The sequence below is a fragment of the Doryrhamphus excisus genome, chromosome 2 (assembly GCF_030265055.1).
Source record: "Doryrhamphus excisus isolate RoL2022-K1 chromosome 2, RoL_Dexc_1.0, whole genome shotgun sequence".
Taxonomy (NCBI): Eukaryota; Metazoa; Chordata; class Actinopteri; order Syngnathiformes; family Syngnathidae; genus Doryrhamphus; species Doryrhamphus excisus.
In genome coordinates, this window is record NC_080467.1 from 14902701 (window position 1) to 14917980 (window position 15280).

Consider the following 15280-nt stretch of genomic DNA (forward strand, 5'->3'; position numbering starts at 1 on the left):
ACGTAAAGAATATTTATGAAATGTAAAAATCATGAGTAATACAATAAAGATACATATATACATAATCCTGCCCTCTTGTGGCCAGTACATCAACCTACATTCAATTGAATGAGTCTCATGTCAGTCTATGATAAAATACGACGTTAGATTTTGTACATTGGGGAGTAATGGGCAGTCGTCATTAGGGGACAGTGGTGCCTGGCGCCGGGGTTTTTACGTCAGTTTAGGCTGCTTGACGGCCTTTTTTCTGCTTCGCGGGATAGGTGAATGATTGTGAAGTTTGTTGTGTCTTGTTTGTTTACTGTATCCTACTGACAGGTGAGTGGAACAGTCATTTGAGCCAAATAACTAAAATACACAATGTAAACATGTCACCGGACGATTTCATGCTCAGTAATGAGTCTTGTGTAGGTGAAATAGTTTTTTATATACTTTTTTTTCCTTGCAGGAGTTGCTGCATTAGTATTTTTTAACTTTGCCACCGTGTTGTTTTCACTGAAACATGTAATGATGTGATGTTACCACAAGATGGTGCTGGAAATGTCCCTAGTTAAAATAGGCCGCACGTGATTGGTCAATGTGGCTGATTGGCGTCACATGACACCACGCATGCGCATCATACGCACACACCGGAATTACGTGCCTTTTACGCGCTCAGGACTTCATTACCCATCAGTCTTATATTTATATCTGGCGAAGTCAGGCGACACAGAGTTTGGAGTCGGGTGGATTACACTCTTCTTGTTTATTCAGGAGCTGGCGGAGACGTGCTCCCACTTGAGCAAATGCACACGAAGCAATAATGAGAGAACAAATTGTGCCGACTGCTGTTTGATCTTTCCTTCGCACAACAAGTTCAACATGATGCCTGTGAGTTCCTTTACAGCACATTCCCTTATTTACTGTTAGGCTAAAGACGTTTGCTCAGTGATAACCACAACGCCTTGTATGTATAATTGAGTAGACTTGACGACTGCTAGTGCAAGACCTTTGTTAAAAATATGTTGTTTTAATATTATTTCTGCCTATATGAAGTACCTCTGTACATGTACATGTACATGTTAATGCAGTTTATATACTACCGGTGATATACCGCACAGGTCATCATAGGAGCAGCTAAGCAACTTTTGTGCGCATTTTCAGCCACAAAATAACTGCGAGCCATGCAACCAGAGGTGATATGTCTTAAAATAAATATGAACATGTGCATGATGTAGAGTTGACTTCTTGAGGGTCATAATGTGTCAGTATTTCGATTATCGTTAGTTATGCTGCACAATCAATTTACAGTGGTTTCATTCATCAAGTATATATGCTGCCGTGTCCCTTCAGAACCTCGTGGCAAACAAACGTTTCTACAAGTCTGTGGAAATCTGAGAGTGTAATTCGTGTGGGAACCATTGCTAACTGCTTTGTCATTTTAACACTCACCTGGCAAACACACCTGTTTTTTTTAAGAGCGAACTCGTTTAAACTGCTTCCTTCTGTCACAATCACACTAGCTCTATTTGTTATATTGGCATTTTTTTATTTATTATTATTAGTATTCATAACGTTAATGTCATACGATATGTCATGTTATACATATCGATTTACGGAAACGGAAAATGAGAGTTGGACAATATTGGGATACCAGTTTTTGACAAAAAAGCCAATATCCATCCATAATTATAGTCCAAAAATGTACTTAGAAGTCATTACCTTCAGGACACTATGACCAAAAAATTCATAATAAATTTTCAAAATGTCCCAATATGCTACAATAATATTCCAGGTGTTGTCTACAGACACTTTGAAGGATGGTTCAGGTTGAATGCTTCAGGTCGGACTTTAAACAGGAAGCTACTCTCATGACATTCCTTGCTGATGTGTCTTTTGCACAAACTGAAGCCATTTTCCTTCAAGAAGCCTATCTTGTCATTGTGTGTCATCTCCAGTGTGTGTCCTCTTTTATAACAGGGACATGGATGTTTTATTGCTCATTGTTGTTCTTTGACCTACAGTGGTGACGAAGTGGGTTACTCCTGAGCGTGGTTGGGTTTGTGTTCTGGTTGTGAGTCTGGTCATATTTTTATTTGATTCAGGTGTGTGATGTACAGTATATATTTTCAAAGACGGGGTCAGTGTGTGTGACGTCAATACACTTTGCTATCCTCTGGTGTTCCTACAGGTCATTGACTTGCCTCCTCCACAGGTCTCTTATATTTACGCATGGAGCACGCAAGAAATACTGTATCTGAATGTGCGTTGGCTGCAATAACATGATACAGTAAACCTCAGATATATCGGATTCAATTGTTCCCACTGGTTTTGTCCGATATAAGCGAAATCCGTTATATGCGTATACCGGAAAATGTCCGTTTTACGCATATATCGGATTTATATCCGGTATATGCGTAGATCGGATTTTATCCGTTATTAAAAGGCACTTCCTTGACTATGTTTCCAATGTACCTGGACGCGCAGGCAACGCTGCAAACGCTGCAAATGACGTCGTATAGCGGCCTGTCACGATTCGGCGAATCGGAGCGCCACGATGCGGCCATCCGATATATGCGAGGGAAATTTAATGGAAATGCATTGGAACGGGACTGGAGATTTTGTCCGAAATAAGGAGAAATCCGTTATAAAAAATCTGATATATGCAATGAATTTTTATTGGAAATGCATTACAGAATTGGTTCTTTTTTATCTGTCCGTTGTGAGCGAATTTCCGATATATCCGAGGTTTACTGTACACATACGGATCCTACAAGTGCGACATATGAAGAAGATGAAAGTTTTTATAATGCATCAGAGCGTTTAAAGTTTGTTGGCAGCAAATAATCCAACAAGCGGTCTGCTGCAAACCTGCTTGCAAAGTTCCAACATCGGTGTTTTTACAGCAAAGAGATGTTGCAACAGAACACACGCATTCAATAAACCGTTCTCATGTAGACATCGTGCATCAGTGTTCCAAGCAGTTTGCATGGCGTGATGATTTAAATTAAATACCTTTTTGGTCGCCAATATGTTGCGGCATGGGTCCTTGCCTTTTGTGCTTGAACTGAGACGCTCCACATCAGAATGTGTTTGACACATTTAATAAGTTATTGCAACATTTGAGACAGACTGGGACAATGCCAGCAGGAATGCTGACTGATGAAAGAAAAATACAGCTTCAAAGCCTTTCTCTCTCTCTCTCTCTCTCTCTCTCTCTCTCTCCTCCTCCTCCTCCCTTCCTCCTACTCCCCCACGCTGATGATCTGGAATTTCCCCTCGTGGGACTAATAAACTTGATAAACTTCACTTTAGAAATGTGCATCCTTTTTAATACTTGCGTTCACACCCACCAATGGCCACGTGGCCACACCTTTGCACACCGCAACCTGAACTTGTCTCCTACAATTATGTGATGCAATTGTTGCTTTTCTAATTTGACTCATGTAAAACTCCCAGAGGGACCGAGTTACTCACTAACTAAAGAGAATGAGTACTTGGAATATGGAACCTTTGGCTGGTGTGAGTGCGCTGATCCGTGACCAAGCACGACACGTCCCCTTCTTTGGTACATTTGGAATAGGTTGAATGCATTGAAGCATTGATGATCTTCCACTTGGTTATGGCAAGTGAGCAAATACCAGACGCAGACACCGGTGGATATTTCCCTCATAGAGCATCATCATGGAAGACACTGTGCTTTTGTGTTGTCATTTTGTTCCAGGGCATGTGAATTTAATCAAGTTGACATAGGTTAAATTCCTTCTAATTTAGTCCAACAGGTTGACGTGATTTAGTCCCATGTGACTGAAAACTAACCACTAATGGGTAGGGCAGATATTTTGAAACAGGTCTACCTGTGGGGGGGGGGGAAACCCTGAACTCGGTGATGGCGCCCCAAGATTAGCATATGTTTCTGTTTACGGTACGCACACACACTTTCAGCTGCCGTACAGTATAGCACGTGTCTTTTCGTGTTAGTAATACACTGTGTTTGTAACGTATCTTTATTACAAAACTTATTTCAACTGGAACTGGAAGTTGTTGTCCCCTAGCTCCGTCGCCTGTCTATGACATCATCACTGGTTGACTCAACAGTTACACCTTGGTCTGCAGGGTTATAATTATTTTCAAATATACTGTATTACAAACACTATTATTAATCAGAATTATTTATTATATATGGTAAAACATATTCATTGCATGAATTTCATGACTAAGGCATTCAATTCAAAATTAAACTAAAACTAGAAATAAATAACACTACAAATGGCTAACAAAAGTATGAGTGCATAAAGTGGAAACAAACAAAAAAAAGCCTGTACAGAAAGGATCATCCTTGGACAAACAGGAAAATACAACCGGTCTGCCGTCAGATTATTTTGCAAGAAATACCAGCCCGTCAACATTTTCTAGCTTCAGAGATGACCAAAAGCAGGTCACTGTGTACGGGATCACTTACAGGTCAATTGCTCAAATATTTTTTGGCCAGCTTTGGCAGTCATGGGTAAACTCTGAAACCAAAATACCTCCATACAATAGATGTTGACCCCTTCTTGATTCAATTGTGATTAATTGTACAGCCCTGGACACACTCCAAGTTTTAGCTATTTTGAAAAATTGTGCTCTTCTGCAAAATGGGGTGAAACAAAATTGAAAGTACCAACACTTGGAAGAAGAATATGAGAAACACTGTTTAGTTCAAGAAGTACCTCATAATAAAGTACAAAGGGAACCTATTAAGCTCATTTTGGCCCCTTGTATTGAGTTGTGGACTCCTATAGAACAGTTATACATGATAACTTTCTAGATCTTCCAGAATCTGCACCTGTTCCAGCCATATTTCCTTGGCTTTTGGACTTCCTGGTTTTCATTTATTCCACCCATGGCCCGCCTCCTGGCATTCCCACTCAGCTCGTGCAGCTAACAGCTTGTACCTGGGCACACCCATATTAAACTCGAATTAGCTATTTTTGTTGTCATCATTATATTTGTCGAAATAAAGGTACCTGGAGTGGTCTAATCATTTTTGTGTCTAATCATTTTTCTAAGACAAAAATAGTGTTCCACCTTTTGTTGAGTAGAGCCGGGGAACAGAGCTACAAGCTGGAAACATTAATACTGCATTTCTTGGAAAATTACCTTCCAACAGTTTGTTTACACAAAAGCTAAGCAGTTTTATGTTTTGCATTTTGTTCCCTTAACAAACCGTCACATTAAAATTGCCACAGTACACACCGGACCAAAATCACGGTGTACTGTTCCACTGCAACTGAAAACCTGTTTCAGTGGGAATACGTATGTCTTTTTTCTACAATGATGCCAAATCTCTGTTAGGATTCTGGCGTTGTTAGGGAGGAGCATCACCCAAGCATGGAAGCTCTTAAAGGGGAATGATGTCACACGTTTATATATGAGCTGTTAACTGTTGTATTGTTTTTATTTATTTCAGATGACCTTTCAGGCCTCAAGTCATGTGACACTGCTGTTTGACTTCTGGAGTGTGAACAGCCCAGGAGGTACTGTATCTTACTGTATATACCATAATATGTATATATACCTCTGGTGCTTACATGTCATTGGATATGTGGTACCATTTAAGCAATATCTATATTTTGGAATGATTTTCATGTTGCTGTGTGTGTGTGTGTGTGTGTGTGTGTGTGTGTGTGTGTGTGTGTGTGCCTTCAGGTATGGTCCTATCTGTGTTAGTGGTCATGCTGCTAACGGTCTTCTACGAGTTGCTCAAAGTGTGGCGAGTGTGGCTTGGCACAAACACGTTTGCTCGCCATTCTTGTTATACGGCGAGCCCGCCGTCCCACCACAGCGACCGTGTTTCCGTGCTGGAAAAGAGCCCTTCCGAAGCTTCGCTCACAGAGGAACCCCAATCCTTTCCAAGCAACAGGGGGCGGTAACTGTTTTTTTTTTGTCTGCCATCTGCCCAATTTCGTTGCGCTACAGTCATAAACAAAGAATCAAGTGGTGGCCGAAGTCCCATTCATGTAACACAGGAATCCAATCGAGACACATGCACAAAGAAATTGTACTGGCATCAGACCAAAGAGAGTGAGGCAGCAGCTCAAAAGCGCCCTCAAGGGCATCTTGAGAGGTCATAAAGCAGACCAGCATCTTTCCAACTAATACAAATTTCCATCCTTTTGAATCAAAATGAAACACAATAGTTAATGAGTAGCTAAAGTCTTACTAAGCACTTAAAAAAACATGCAGATTTAAATTTAAAGTCATGTTTCTGTCTGCTGGTCCTCAGATGGTTGCGACACGGGATCCAGACGCTGCTCCACATGCTGCAGGTGACTTTGGGCTACATGCTGATGCTGTCCGTCATGTCATACAACACTTGGATCTTCCTCGGCGTCATTGTCGGTTCTTCCGTGGGCTATTTCATCTCATTCCCTCTGCTGCGTCAGCATTGATGGACAGTTACGGCTCAGTAGCTCAGATTTGGTTGTTCTGTTGGGTTTTTTTCTGAATTAAAAGGATAGTGCACATTAAAATATGTGGAAATTCTCTTCCATGAGCTGTTTTTTATTCCCGCAGGCCTTAATAAATGATCATAAGAAGCATTACATATTATAGTTCTGTGTGGGTACCATACTCTAATTCAAGTTATCATGTAAAATCAGTGTTTGGGAAAACTTTTTTTTGAGTAAAAAAAATGTATGTACTATGCTTGTACTTGTAATGTGTGGTCTGTGTAGTTTCATAAAATGTACAACACAATGGTGAAATTCACTGTGGGAGTACCTGATTACTAATATTTTACACCAGTGCTAAAAGTTTGCTAAAAGAAATAAAAGATACATTGCTGTTAATAAACCGGGTGAATGTCGATTATATAATTGATCATATCAAAATCAAACAAAAGAGTGTTGTGAAGTTGTGAATTGCTTCTGCAGCGACAAGGAAAGAAAAGGTATTCTGTGTGTAAAAACGAGTAAAAAAACTTACAATATATAGCTTGTGCAATGTTTACATTTGTCTTAACAGTTATTTGAGTACCCCTCAACTCAGCACAAACACTTACAAATAAGTATATGTAAAACCTTTATAAATAAAAAAAAGTTTATTTTAACATACAGTAATTTGCACTTTTTTCTTTTTTTAAATCATATGATGCAAAAATCCAGATTTCGGCGAGGTTACATCGCCAGTTTGACATATTCTACCTATACATATTCTACCAATAGCATTTGCGGATACTAAATAATCTATCCAATGAAAAACAGTCTTCTTCAGCCAGTGCAGGAAATTATAGGAAGTTGCATCGAGTAGAGCTAGGGCAGGACTAACGTGGAGCTACATGTAAATCACTACAACCTTACCGGCAATTGCCACCCCGTTTCATCTTTAAAAGACACATTTCTAGCTAGCGGATTGTGGCAAATTTTGGACCACCATGGCGACGGATATAACACAAGGTTTGGACCAAGTGTCTGTTGGTAAGGATGAAAACGAAAGCTATTTGGGAGCTAATTTTAGGTAGCGAGCTAGCTGCTGATGACATGTGTGCCTACAAATTGCGTCAGCTTGCTGTTAGCAGGCTAGCTAACACCGATATCTCCAGTCCGTCTTCTGACTGAATTGGGTTGAAATGTTGAATTGGTGTGCTGCTGTCGAATGGGTGTCTTTACTATATACAATGAGCACAGAGAATGAGACATTTGTAGCCAAATGGCCACCAATGACAGCTGGCTGCCGTAAAGGGCTACGTCAGTGTAAAATGCTTACTTTACTATTGGTGTCACAACAAGCTTAATTGTTCACAAAAACATTCTTGTCACATGTACTACAAATGTAATCACTGTGTTATGTGTAGCAACTAGTTATGATGGGAAAGGTCATCATTTTGCATTACTTCTGCCTAAGTGAGTCTTGGGTGCATATTATGAACAAATGTGTTAGCTCAGTATTACTGAATACTTAACTGAAACTTTACTTTACTGAAACTGAGTGCATATGGGATCATTGATATGTATAAGTCATATTATACATATATTATACATATTAACTCTGAGCAACACATTGCATTATGTGTTGCTCAGAGTTTGAGTAGAGAAACTGGTTTGGGTAATGGTATGCATATGTATTCTTGCAGTAATGTCCCTAGAGCAAATATTTTCAAGTCCCATAAGTATTTAGAACCAAACTCTACAAATAGCAAATTATGAGCAACACCTGTTTTCAAACACTTGAATAAACACCCTACAAAATGACAGCTGAGTAATTACATGATCATTTATCGTCGTCAATCTCCAATATAAAACATCCTGTTGAGATCTTACCTTTACCTGTACTAATTGTCACCCTGCATGTGCTTTTCAGCTGAGCTGTATGTTTCGGACAAATGTGGCAACGACCAGGATGGAGACGGCTCTGAGCAGAAACCGTTCAAAACTCCTCTCAAGGTAAGCGGTCATGAAGCGCTTCTGTTAAGGAGCCTAAAACTCAAGTAGGACCTGAGGGCTGGAACGCAAATCATTGTGGGACTACAGACAATATTGTAATATTATTAACAGAGAAATAAGTGTAATCGGAAATGTAAATGCACGATTGTGATTGTATTGTTCCAATACGTTTTACCAAAACAGCAAAACACCCAAATGAATTGCTCGATGAGTCAACAAATTTTGTGTGTCATCTTTGTGTTCCTGATTCAATCCTTACAGGCTCTGCTCTTCATTGGTGGTGAACCATTCCCTACCATCTATGTAGACTCGCAGAAAGAGGAAGAGGTTAGTGTTGTTTTTTGTTTTTGTGCCCAATTTTTTTTGGAGGGTCGGGGATTGTTATTAAGAATTAGGATTATAGTAACTGACACGGGTAAGATTTAACATTTTCGTTCTTACACTTTGATTTGTTTCTTTTAGCGCTGGGCAGTGATCTCCAAGACGCAAATGAAGAACGCAAAGAAGGCTTTTAACCGAGAGCAGGCCAAGAATGAGTCCAAGGAAAAGAAGGAGGTGTGTGTGCCCCTTCGCATCAGCTGCTGCAATACCCGCATGATTTGCTTTGTTTCATTTGTTCAGCAGTTTTAGTTGTTGATTTGTTCCCTGTTTGTTGCACAGGCAGAAGACAACGAGAGGAGAGAGAAGAACCTGGAAGATGCCAAGAAAATCACGATTGAAAAGGACACCAGTTTGCCCGACCCAGAAACGGTTCTTAGTCTTTGTTATAATTGGAATAGAAATATACTTGTATATATTGTTTGTTTTTTCAAACATCATCTGATTGCTTCATTATGTTAAACTATTTTGGAATGTGTTTGCGCAGGTTAAAATCCATCTTTTGGGAACAAAGCGAGGCCAGAGAGTCAAAGTTTTTGGGTGGGTTCATCGCCTCAGGAGGCAAGGTGAGGACACTGAACATCTGAGGTCGCTAGTTAGATTAAACAGTCTGTATAAAATGATTGTAACACTTTTATATAACATAATCATGTTGCAGGGAGGAACTTGATGTTTATAGTGCTGAGAGATGGAACCGGTTTTCTCCAGTGTGTCCTGTCTGATAAACTGGTACATTTTTGCACACATCAGTTTTCATGAATATGTTTTGTATAGTTACTTGCTAGGTCATCGTTTGATTGTTTTCAAATATTCAATGTCTTTACACAACACACCATGCATAGTCACACAATTCAATAATTTCGACAACATATTTGCTTAAATCTACCAAACATTGTACAATGTGGTCATATTCGTTGTTTACAACCCAGCAAATATCTGAACGTGTCCAAAAAGAGACCAAAATTTACAACATTCATTGCCATAAAGACGGTCTACTGTACTGTATCATGTCATGATCATATACCGTATTTTCTGGACTATAAGTTGCTCCGGAGTATAAGTCGTACAAGGCCAAAAATGCATAATTAGGTAGAAAAAAAAACATACATAAGTCGCACTGGAGTATAAGTCGCATTTTTTGTGGGTGATTTATTTTACAAACTACTTGTCCAAAACAGATATTACGTCATCTTGGAGGCAAGTTCTAACATTAATAATAGACTAGAGAACAGGCTGAATAGGTGTAAGATATGCTAATACAATGGTTATTCAGCTACACAAAAAATAAACATGAACAGAAAAGGTGTCCAGTGTTGATGTAACATTAACAGTTTTAAGTACAGTAACTGTTTTGTTTTCTTAATGGCAGTAAGAGTAGCCTCTGCTTTCGTTCTGCTGCTCGATTACTGTTTTCAGCTGCAAATGTCATTACTTGCAGCTTGTAGATATATATATGTAAATATTGAATTGTTAAGGAGTAGGAGATATTGGGTGTGAAAGTCTAGAGTGCCCTGTTGTGGCTGTCTGTGAAATTATATATATTTTAATTAATAAGTCGCAGGAACAGCCAACCTATGAAAAAAAGGGTGACTTATAGTCCGGCAATTACGGTATATTTAAACATTAAGAAGTGTCAATTTGTGGATTGTCATTAAATTGACATTTTAATAATAAAAATAAGTTTGGAATTGCAATTAAAAAAGTATATTGATGTTTTAAACCTCTGAAGTTGTATGTGAGGGCATGATTAACTGTTTTTGTCTCCAGTGCCAGTGCTATAACGGCCTGGTGTTGTCCACGGAGAGTACTGTAGCCCTGTACGGCACAGTGACGCCTGTTCCTGAAGGAAAACAGGTAAATGCACTGCACTACTTGCATACAATAAACAGAACGTATTTGTATTCATTTAAATTTGTGCAGATGGGCAATAGCCACACAAAGAAAAGAAAACACGTATTCACGATTTTCAGAACACGACTTTTTTCTTTTAACTTAGTTTTTTCTTCTGTTACTTTCCCAGGCGCCAGGGGGCCATGAGCTCCACTGCGACTTCTGGGAGCTGATCGGCCTGGCACCAGCAGGCGGGGCCGACAACCTTCTGAACGAAGAGTCGGATGTGGACGTCCAACTGAACAACCGGCACATGCTGATCAGAGGCGAGAACGTCTCCAAGATCCTCAGGGTCCGCTCCACGGTTACGCAGTGCTTCAGGGACCACTTCTTCAACCGCGGATACTACGAGGTGAAGTACAGCGAGAAAATTAGCCCCTAATTTCTTCATGTACTTAGTTTTCTGACTAAACATAATTTTAAAAAATGCAATTTGACTTTATTGCTGTGCAGGTTACTCCTCCAACTTTGGTGCAGACTCAGGTTGAGGGCGGCTCCACGCTGTTTAACCTCAACTACTTTGGCGAGCAGGCATACCTGACGCAGTCGTCCCAGCTTTACTTGGAGACATGCATACCTGCACTGGGCGACAGCTTCTGCATCGCTCAGTCCTACCGAGCCGAGCAGTCCCGGACCCGTAGACACCTTTCTGAGTGAGATTTCTATTCAATTCCTGACAAACAAATGAAACTGAAAGAGCCCAAAAATAATAGCATAGTCAGCTAAATTCTGAGTCAGTGTTTCCCTTTGACCAAAATGGTGTCTGTGGGACGCTGAAGCACATTACACCACCTATTTTATGTATTCATAATTTTCCATGCAGGTACACTCACATTGAGGCAGAGTGTCCCTTCATAACCTTTGAGGATCTTCTGGACAGACTGGAGGACTTGGTGTGTGACGTTGTGGACCGAGTTCTGAAATCTCCTGCTGCACAACTGCTCTATGACATCAACCCGGTACCAGACAAGATCTGCACCTTGTCTGCTCTTCTTTTAGTTTGAAATCGTATTCTAATTTTGGTGAATGTAATTCCCAGAACTTCAAACCTCCTAAGAAGCCATTCAAGAGGATGAACTACTCTGAAGCCATTGAGTGGCTCAAAGAACATGACATCAAGAAGGACGATGGCACCTACTACGAGTTTGGAGAGGTAAAAAGCAGAACTTTTATGAGTAGTAATTAATATGGGTGTAACCGTACATGGATTCACAGTTTTCCGAATGAAGCTTTCGGTTCAAAGTACTGAATTCACATGTGTTACACATTAAAATTGACAGACGTGTAGTATTCCTTGCATCATGTATTTACTCGGTAATTCGGGGATATGAAAGGTGAAGTATTTGCCGCAGGAGAGGAGAACCAGACATTCAGGCCCAAGCATGCAGAACACAAGCTTGTAGCCCAGCCGGTGGCATGAGTAGCGATCGAGACTAGAAACAACGGAAACAATGTTGACAGTAATAATAAGACCAAATTTGCGTCTAAATATATGTAATTGTTTTGCTCTCTTAGTCTGAATTTAACTTTTGTACCATATTGTAATTTATTGAAATGCAATGTTATCCCCCCACCCCCCCATTTTTATTTTCTTTCTCAGGACATCCCTGAGGCCCCGGAGAGGCTGATGACCGACACCATCAATGAAACCATCCTCCTTTGTCGTTTCCCAGCTGAGATCAAATCCTTCTACATGCAGCGCTGCTCTGATGACAAACGTCTCACGGAGTCGGTATGCATTTACACTCTGGTTGTCTTTATTTTTGACACACCTCACAGCTAGGAGACCAGGGTTCAATTCCACCCTCGGCCATCTCTGTGTGGAGTTTGCATGTTCTCCCCGTGCATGGTGGGTTTTCTCTGGGGACTCCGGCATCCTCCCACATTTCAAAAACATGCTAGGTTAATTGGCTCCAAATTGTCCATAGGTATGAATGTGATTGTGAATGGTTGTTTGTCTATATGTGCCCTGTGATTGGCTCGCGACCAGTCCAGGGTGTACCCCGCCTCTCGCCCAAAGACAGCTGGGATAGGCTCCAGCACCCCCGCGACCCTCGTGAGGATAAGCGGTATGAATGAATGAATAAATGTTACATTAGCAAATAATATCATAAGAATATAATACAACAGGGGAAAATAAATGAATAGTAAGTATGATTGAATGAGAAAAGAAGAAACCGAAACGACAAATTTGATTAGTAGAATTTCAAACACAATTGAGCTAACAAAGACCTGATGTGCAGCTGTGTAATAAGCTGGGCGTGTTTCACAGGCATTTTAAAGCACAGCCTGGGGCTTTAGGTGACGTCAGTTAGTTTTGCATGTTTAAGGTGACAATTAATCATACCTTTGTCAAGCTCACACTAGGCGACCTTTGTCTGTCATTATTATGTATTGCTTATATTATATATTGTAGAGCAAAAGCCACAAGCTGGAAAATAGTTACATATCCTATCGGAAAGATTTTTGTGCAACAGTTGGTGAACATTTTTTTTTAACATGTCCACGCTCTGCAGGTTGATGTTTTGATGCCAAATGTGGGTGAGATAGTGGGAGGCTCAATGCGTATCTGGGACTCTGATGAGCTGCTGGAAGGCTACAAGAGGGAGGGCATCGACCCAACCCCATACTACTGGTACACAGATCAGGTAACTGATAATTACCTAAATATTATATTAATACAGCTACACTATAACCTCAGTTTTTCCCATAATAAATAACGCAAATTCAATAAATTGGAAATCACAACTCTGCAGCCATACTCAAGCAAAAAAAAGAGCAGATACTTAAAGTATGCAGTGTGCTTGAAGGCCTCATGAGCGCTTTATATGATGAAGAAAGGAGCCGGATAGGGAGTTGTTCATCGTTATAATAATGTATCATGGGTAGGGAACCTATGAAATGTGGCTCTATTGATGACTGCATCTGGCTCTCAGACATTTAACATGAGTAAAAATAGAGGTAACACTGTACTTTGAAAAGTGTGTGTGTGTGGGGGGGGGTCATGTATTGACTGGTGTTTTTGTGCTATTCAGAGAAAGTATGGCACTTGCCCTCATGGTGGTTATGGTCTTGGCCTGGAGCGCTTCCTCACCTGGCTGTTGAACAGACATCACATTAGAGACGTCTGCCTTTACCCACGATTCATCCAACGCTGCCGACCCTGAACACACACACACACACACTCACACACTCTTTCCAGATCTGGCATGTGGCACCATCATGTGATCTACACTATTGAATTAAATGTTTGTCCCGTGTCTCTTTTAGTTTTATTTCATCACTGAACATCACGATTAGAAACGCCCTCACACTGATTCCTTGTCCTCTGCCGCCATTTTCACTCCAGCGCAGTCTAATCATGTTTGCTGTTGCTCTCTGCCTGATTATTTAAACAGCAACTGTGCTTGTGAAGTACCGAACATGTTTGACCGCTTCCTGCCTTAAAGGGTTTTTTTATTTTATTTTGGTGAGAAGCTTAGAAAACTGTGGTCGCATGAGGTGATATTTTTTTTCATTTGGAACGTACTGTTTGCGTCCAAAGTTGAACAACACTGAACAATGTTTCTTGTTTTGATCCATGAACATGTGTTGGAGGTGTGTGTGGATGAATACACAGGGTACCTCCAGTCATAGCTCTTAGTACCACTAGTCCTACTCATGTAGTGTATTGATGATGCTGTTGTGTATTACTGTTAAAGCACTATAATAAATTGCTCAAGCGCTTCAACAGGAGGAGTGCACACAAAATGACAATGTACTGAATTGACAACTAGTACTTACACAAAGTACATCATACATTCTGACTGGATATTGGACCACTCTTTTTCTCCGAATTACTAGCTGTATCATTATGTTGCAATGTTTATGTGCGCTCCTCCTGTGTTTTGAAGGGGAAGAACAAAAAGCCTGGTCAGCTCCTGGTGCATCTGATTATTGCGGTTATGTAAGCGTCATCAAACATTCATTCTGCTTTGTCAATTTGAAAATTATGGAACAATAAAATAATGAAAACAAATTACTGTCATTAGGTGTTTGTTGGAAAATTCTATTGGACTGATTTTCATTGTTAGCTTACACACACACACACACACAGCCTCACATATATGTTTATATGTTATTTTCCCCTCAACCAGACTGTTTTTGTCAAAATATCAAGCTCCTGGAAGAGTTCTGTGTGTATTTTTGACCACTCTGCCAATTGTCGGTTTCCTGTAAAGTGGCCAACATCAGTGACTTCTGACCTTCTCCTCTGGTTGAATCATCTCCCATTATAAACAATAGGAACTCTCACAGCCGTGTGTGTGATGTGATGCTGAATCTAAAATTGAGCGCCACCGGTTGAGCTCGTTGAGGTGGCAAGTAGGTGGCAGCAGTGAGGATGATTGGTCGAGTGATCGATCATGACCAGCAATTTAAGAAGCAGCCGTTTGCACGGATTTGGCAGTTGCAGGTATTACACAAGTTGAGGGAAGAAGGAAGTACTTCAGAGCAAAGAAAACCGGTACAGTCTGACAGATACTTCAAGTCAAGCTCACTGAATGCACAGTTGGATATTTATTATTACTATTATTATTTCTGCACACATTAAATAAAATATATATATG

General features: G+C 40.3%; 2 protein-coding genes across 2 annotated transcripts; both read left to right on the forward strand.

Moving 5' to 3' along the window:
- Nucleotides 1-669: 669 nt before the first annotated feature.
- slc31a2 (solute carrier family 31 member 2) lies at nt 670-6507 on the forward strand. Its single transcript, XM_058064944.1, has 4 exons — nt 670-870; nt 5432-5498; nt 5671-5890; nt 6248-6507. Exons 1-4 carry the CDS (start codon nt 862-864, stop codon nt 6411-6413), a joined length of 462 nt encoding a protein of 153 aa, XP_057920927.1. The 5' UTR covers nt 670-861; the 3' UTR covers nt 6414-6507.
- Nucleotides 6508-7244: 737 nt separating this feature from the next.
- Nucleotides 7245-14691, forward strand: nars1 (asparaginyl-tRNA synthetase 1). The gene is made up of 15 exons (XM_058058810.1): nt 7245-7439; nt 8323-8405; nt 8667-8732; nt 8868-8960; nt 9066-9155; nt 9271-9349; nt 9442-9512; nt 10551-10637; nt 10804-11025; nt 11127-11326; nt 11497-11632; nt 11713-11826; nt 12274-12405; nt 13190-13321; nt 13709-14691. Exons 1-15 carry the CDS (start codon nt 7397-7399, stop codon nt 13838-13840), a joined length of 1680 nt encoding a protein of 559 aa, XP_057914793.1. The 5' UTR covers nt 7245-7396; the 3' UTR covers nt 13841-14691.
- The last annotated feature ends 589 nt before the right edge of the window (nt 14692-15280 follow it).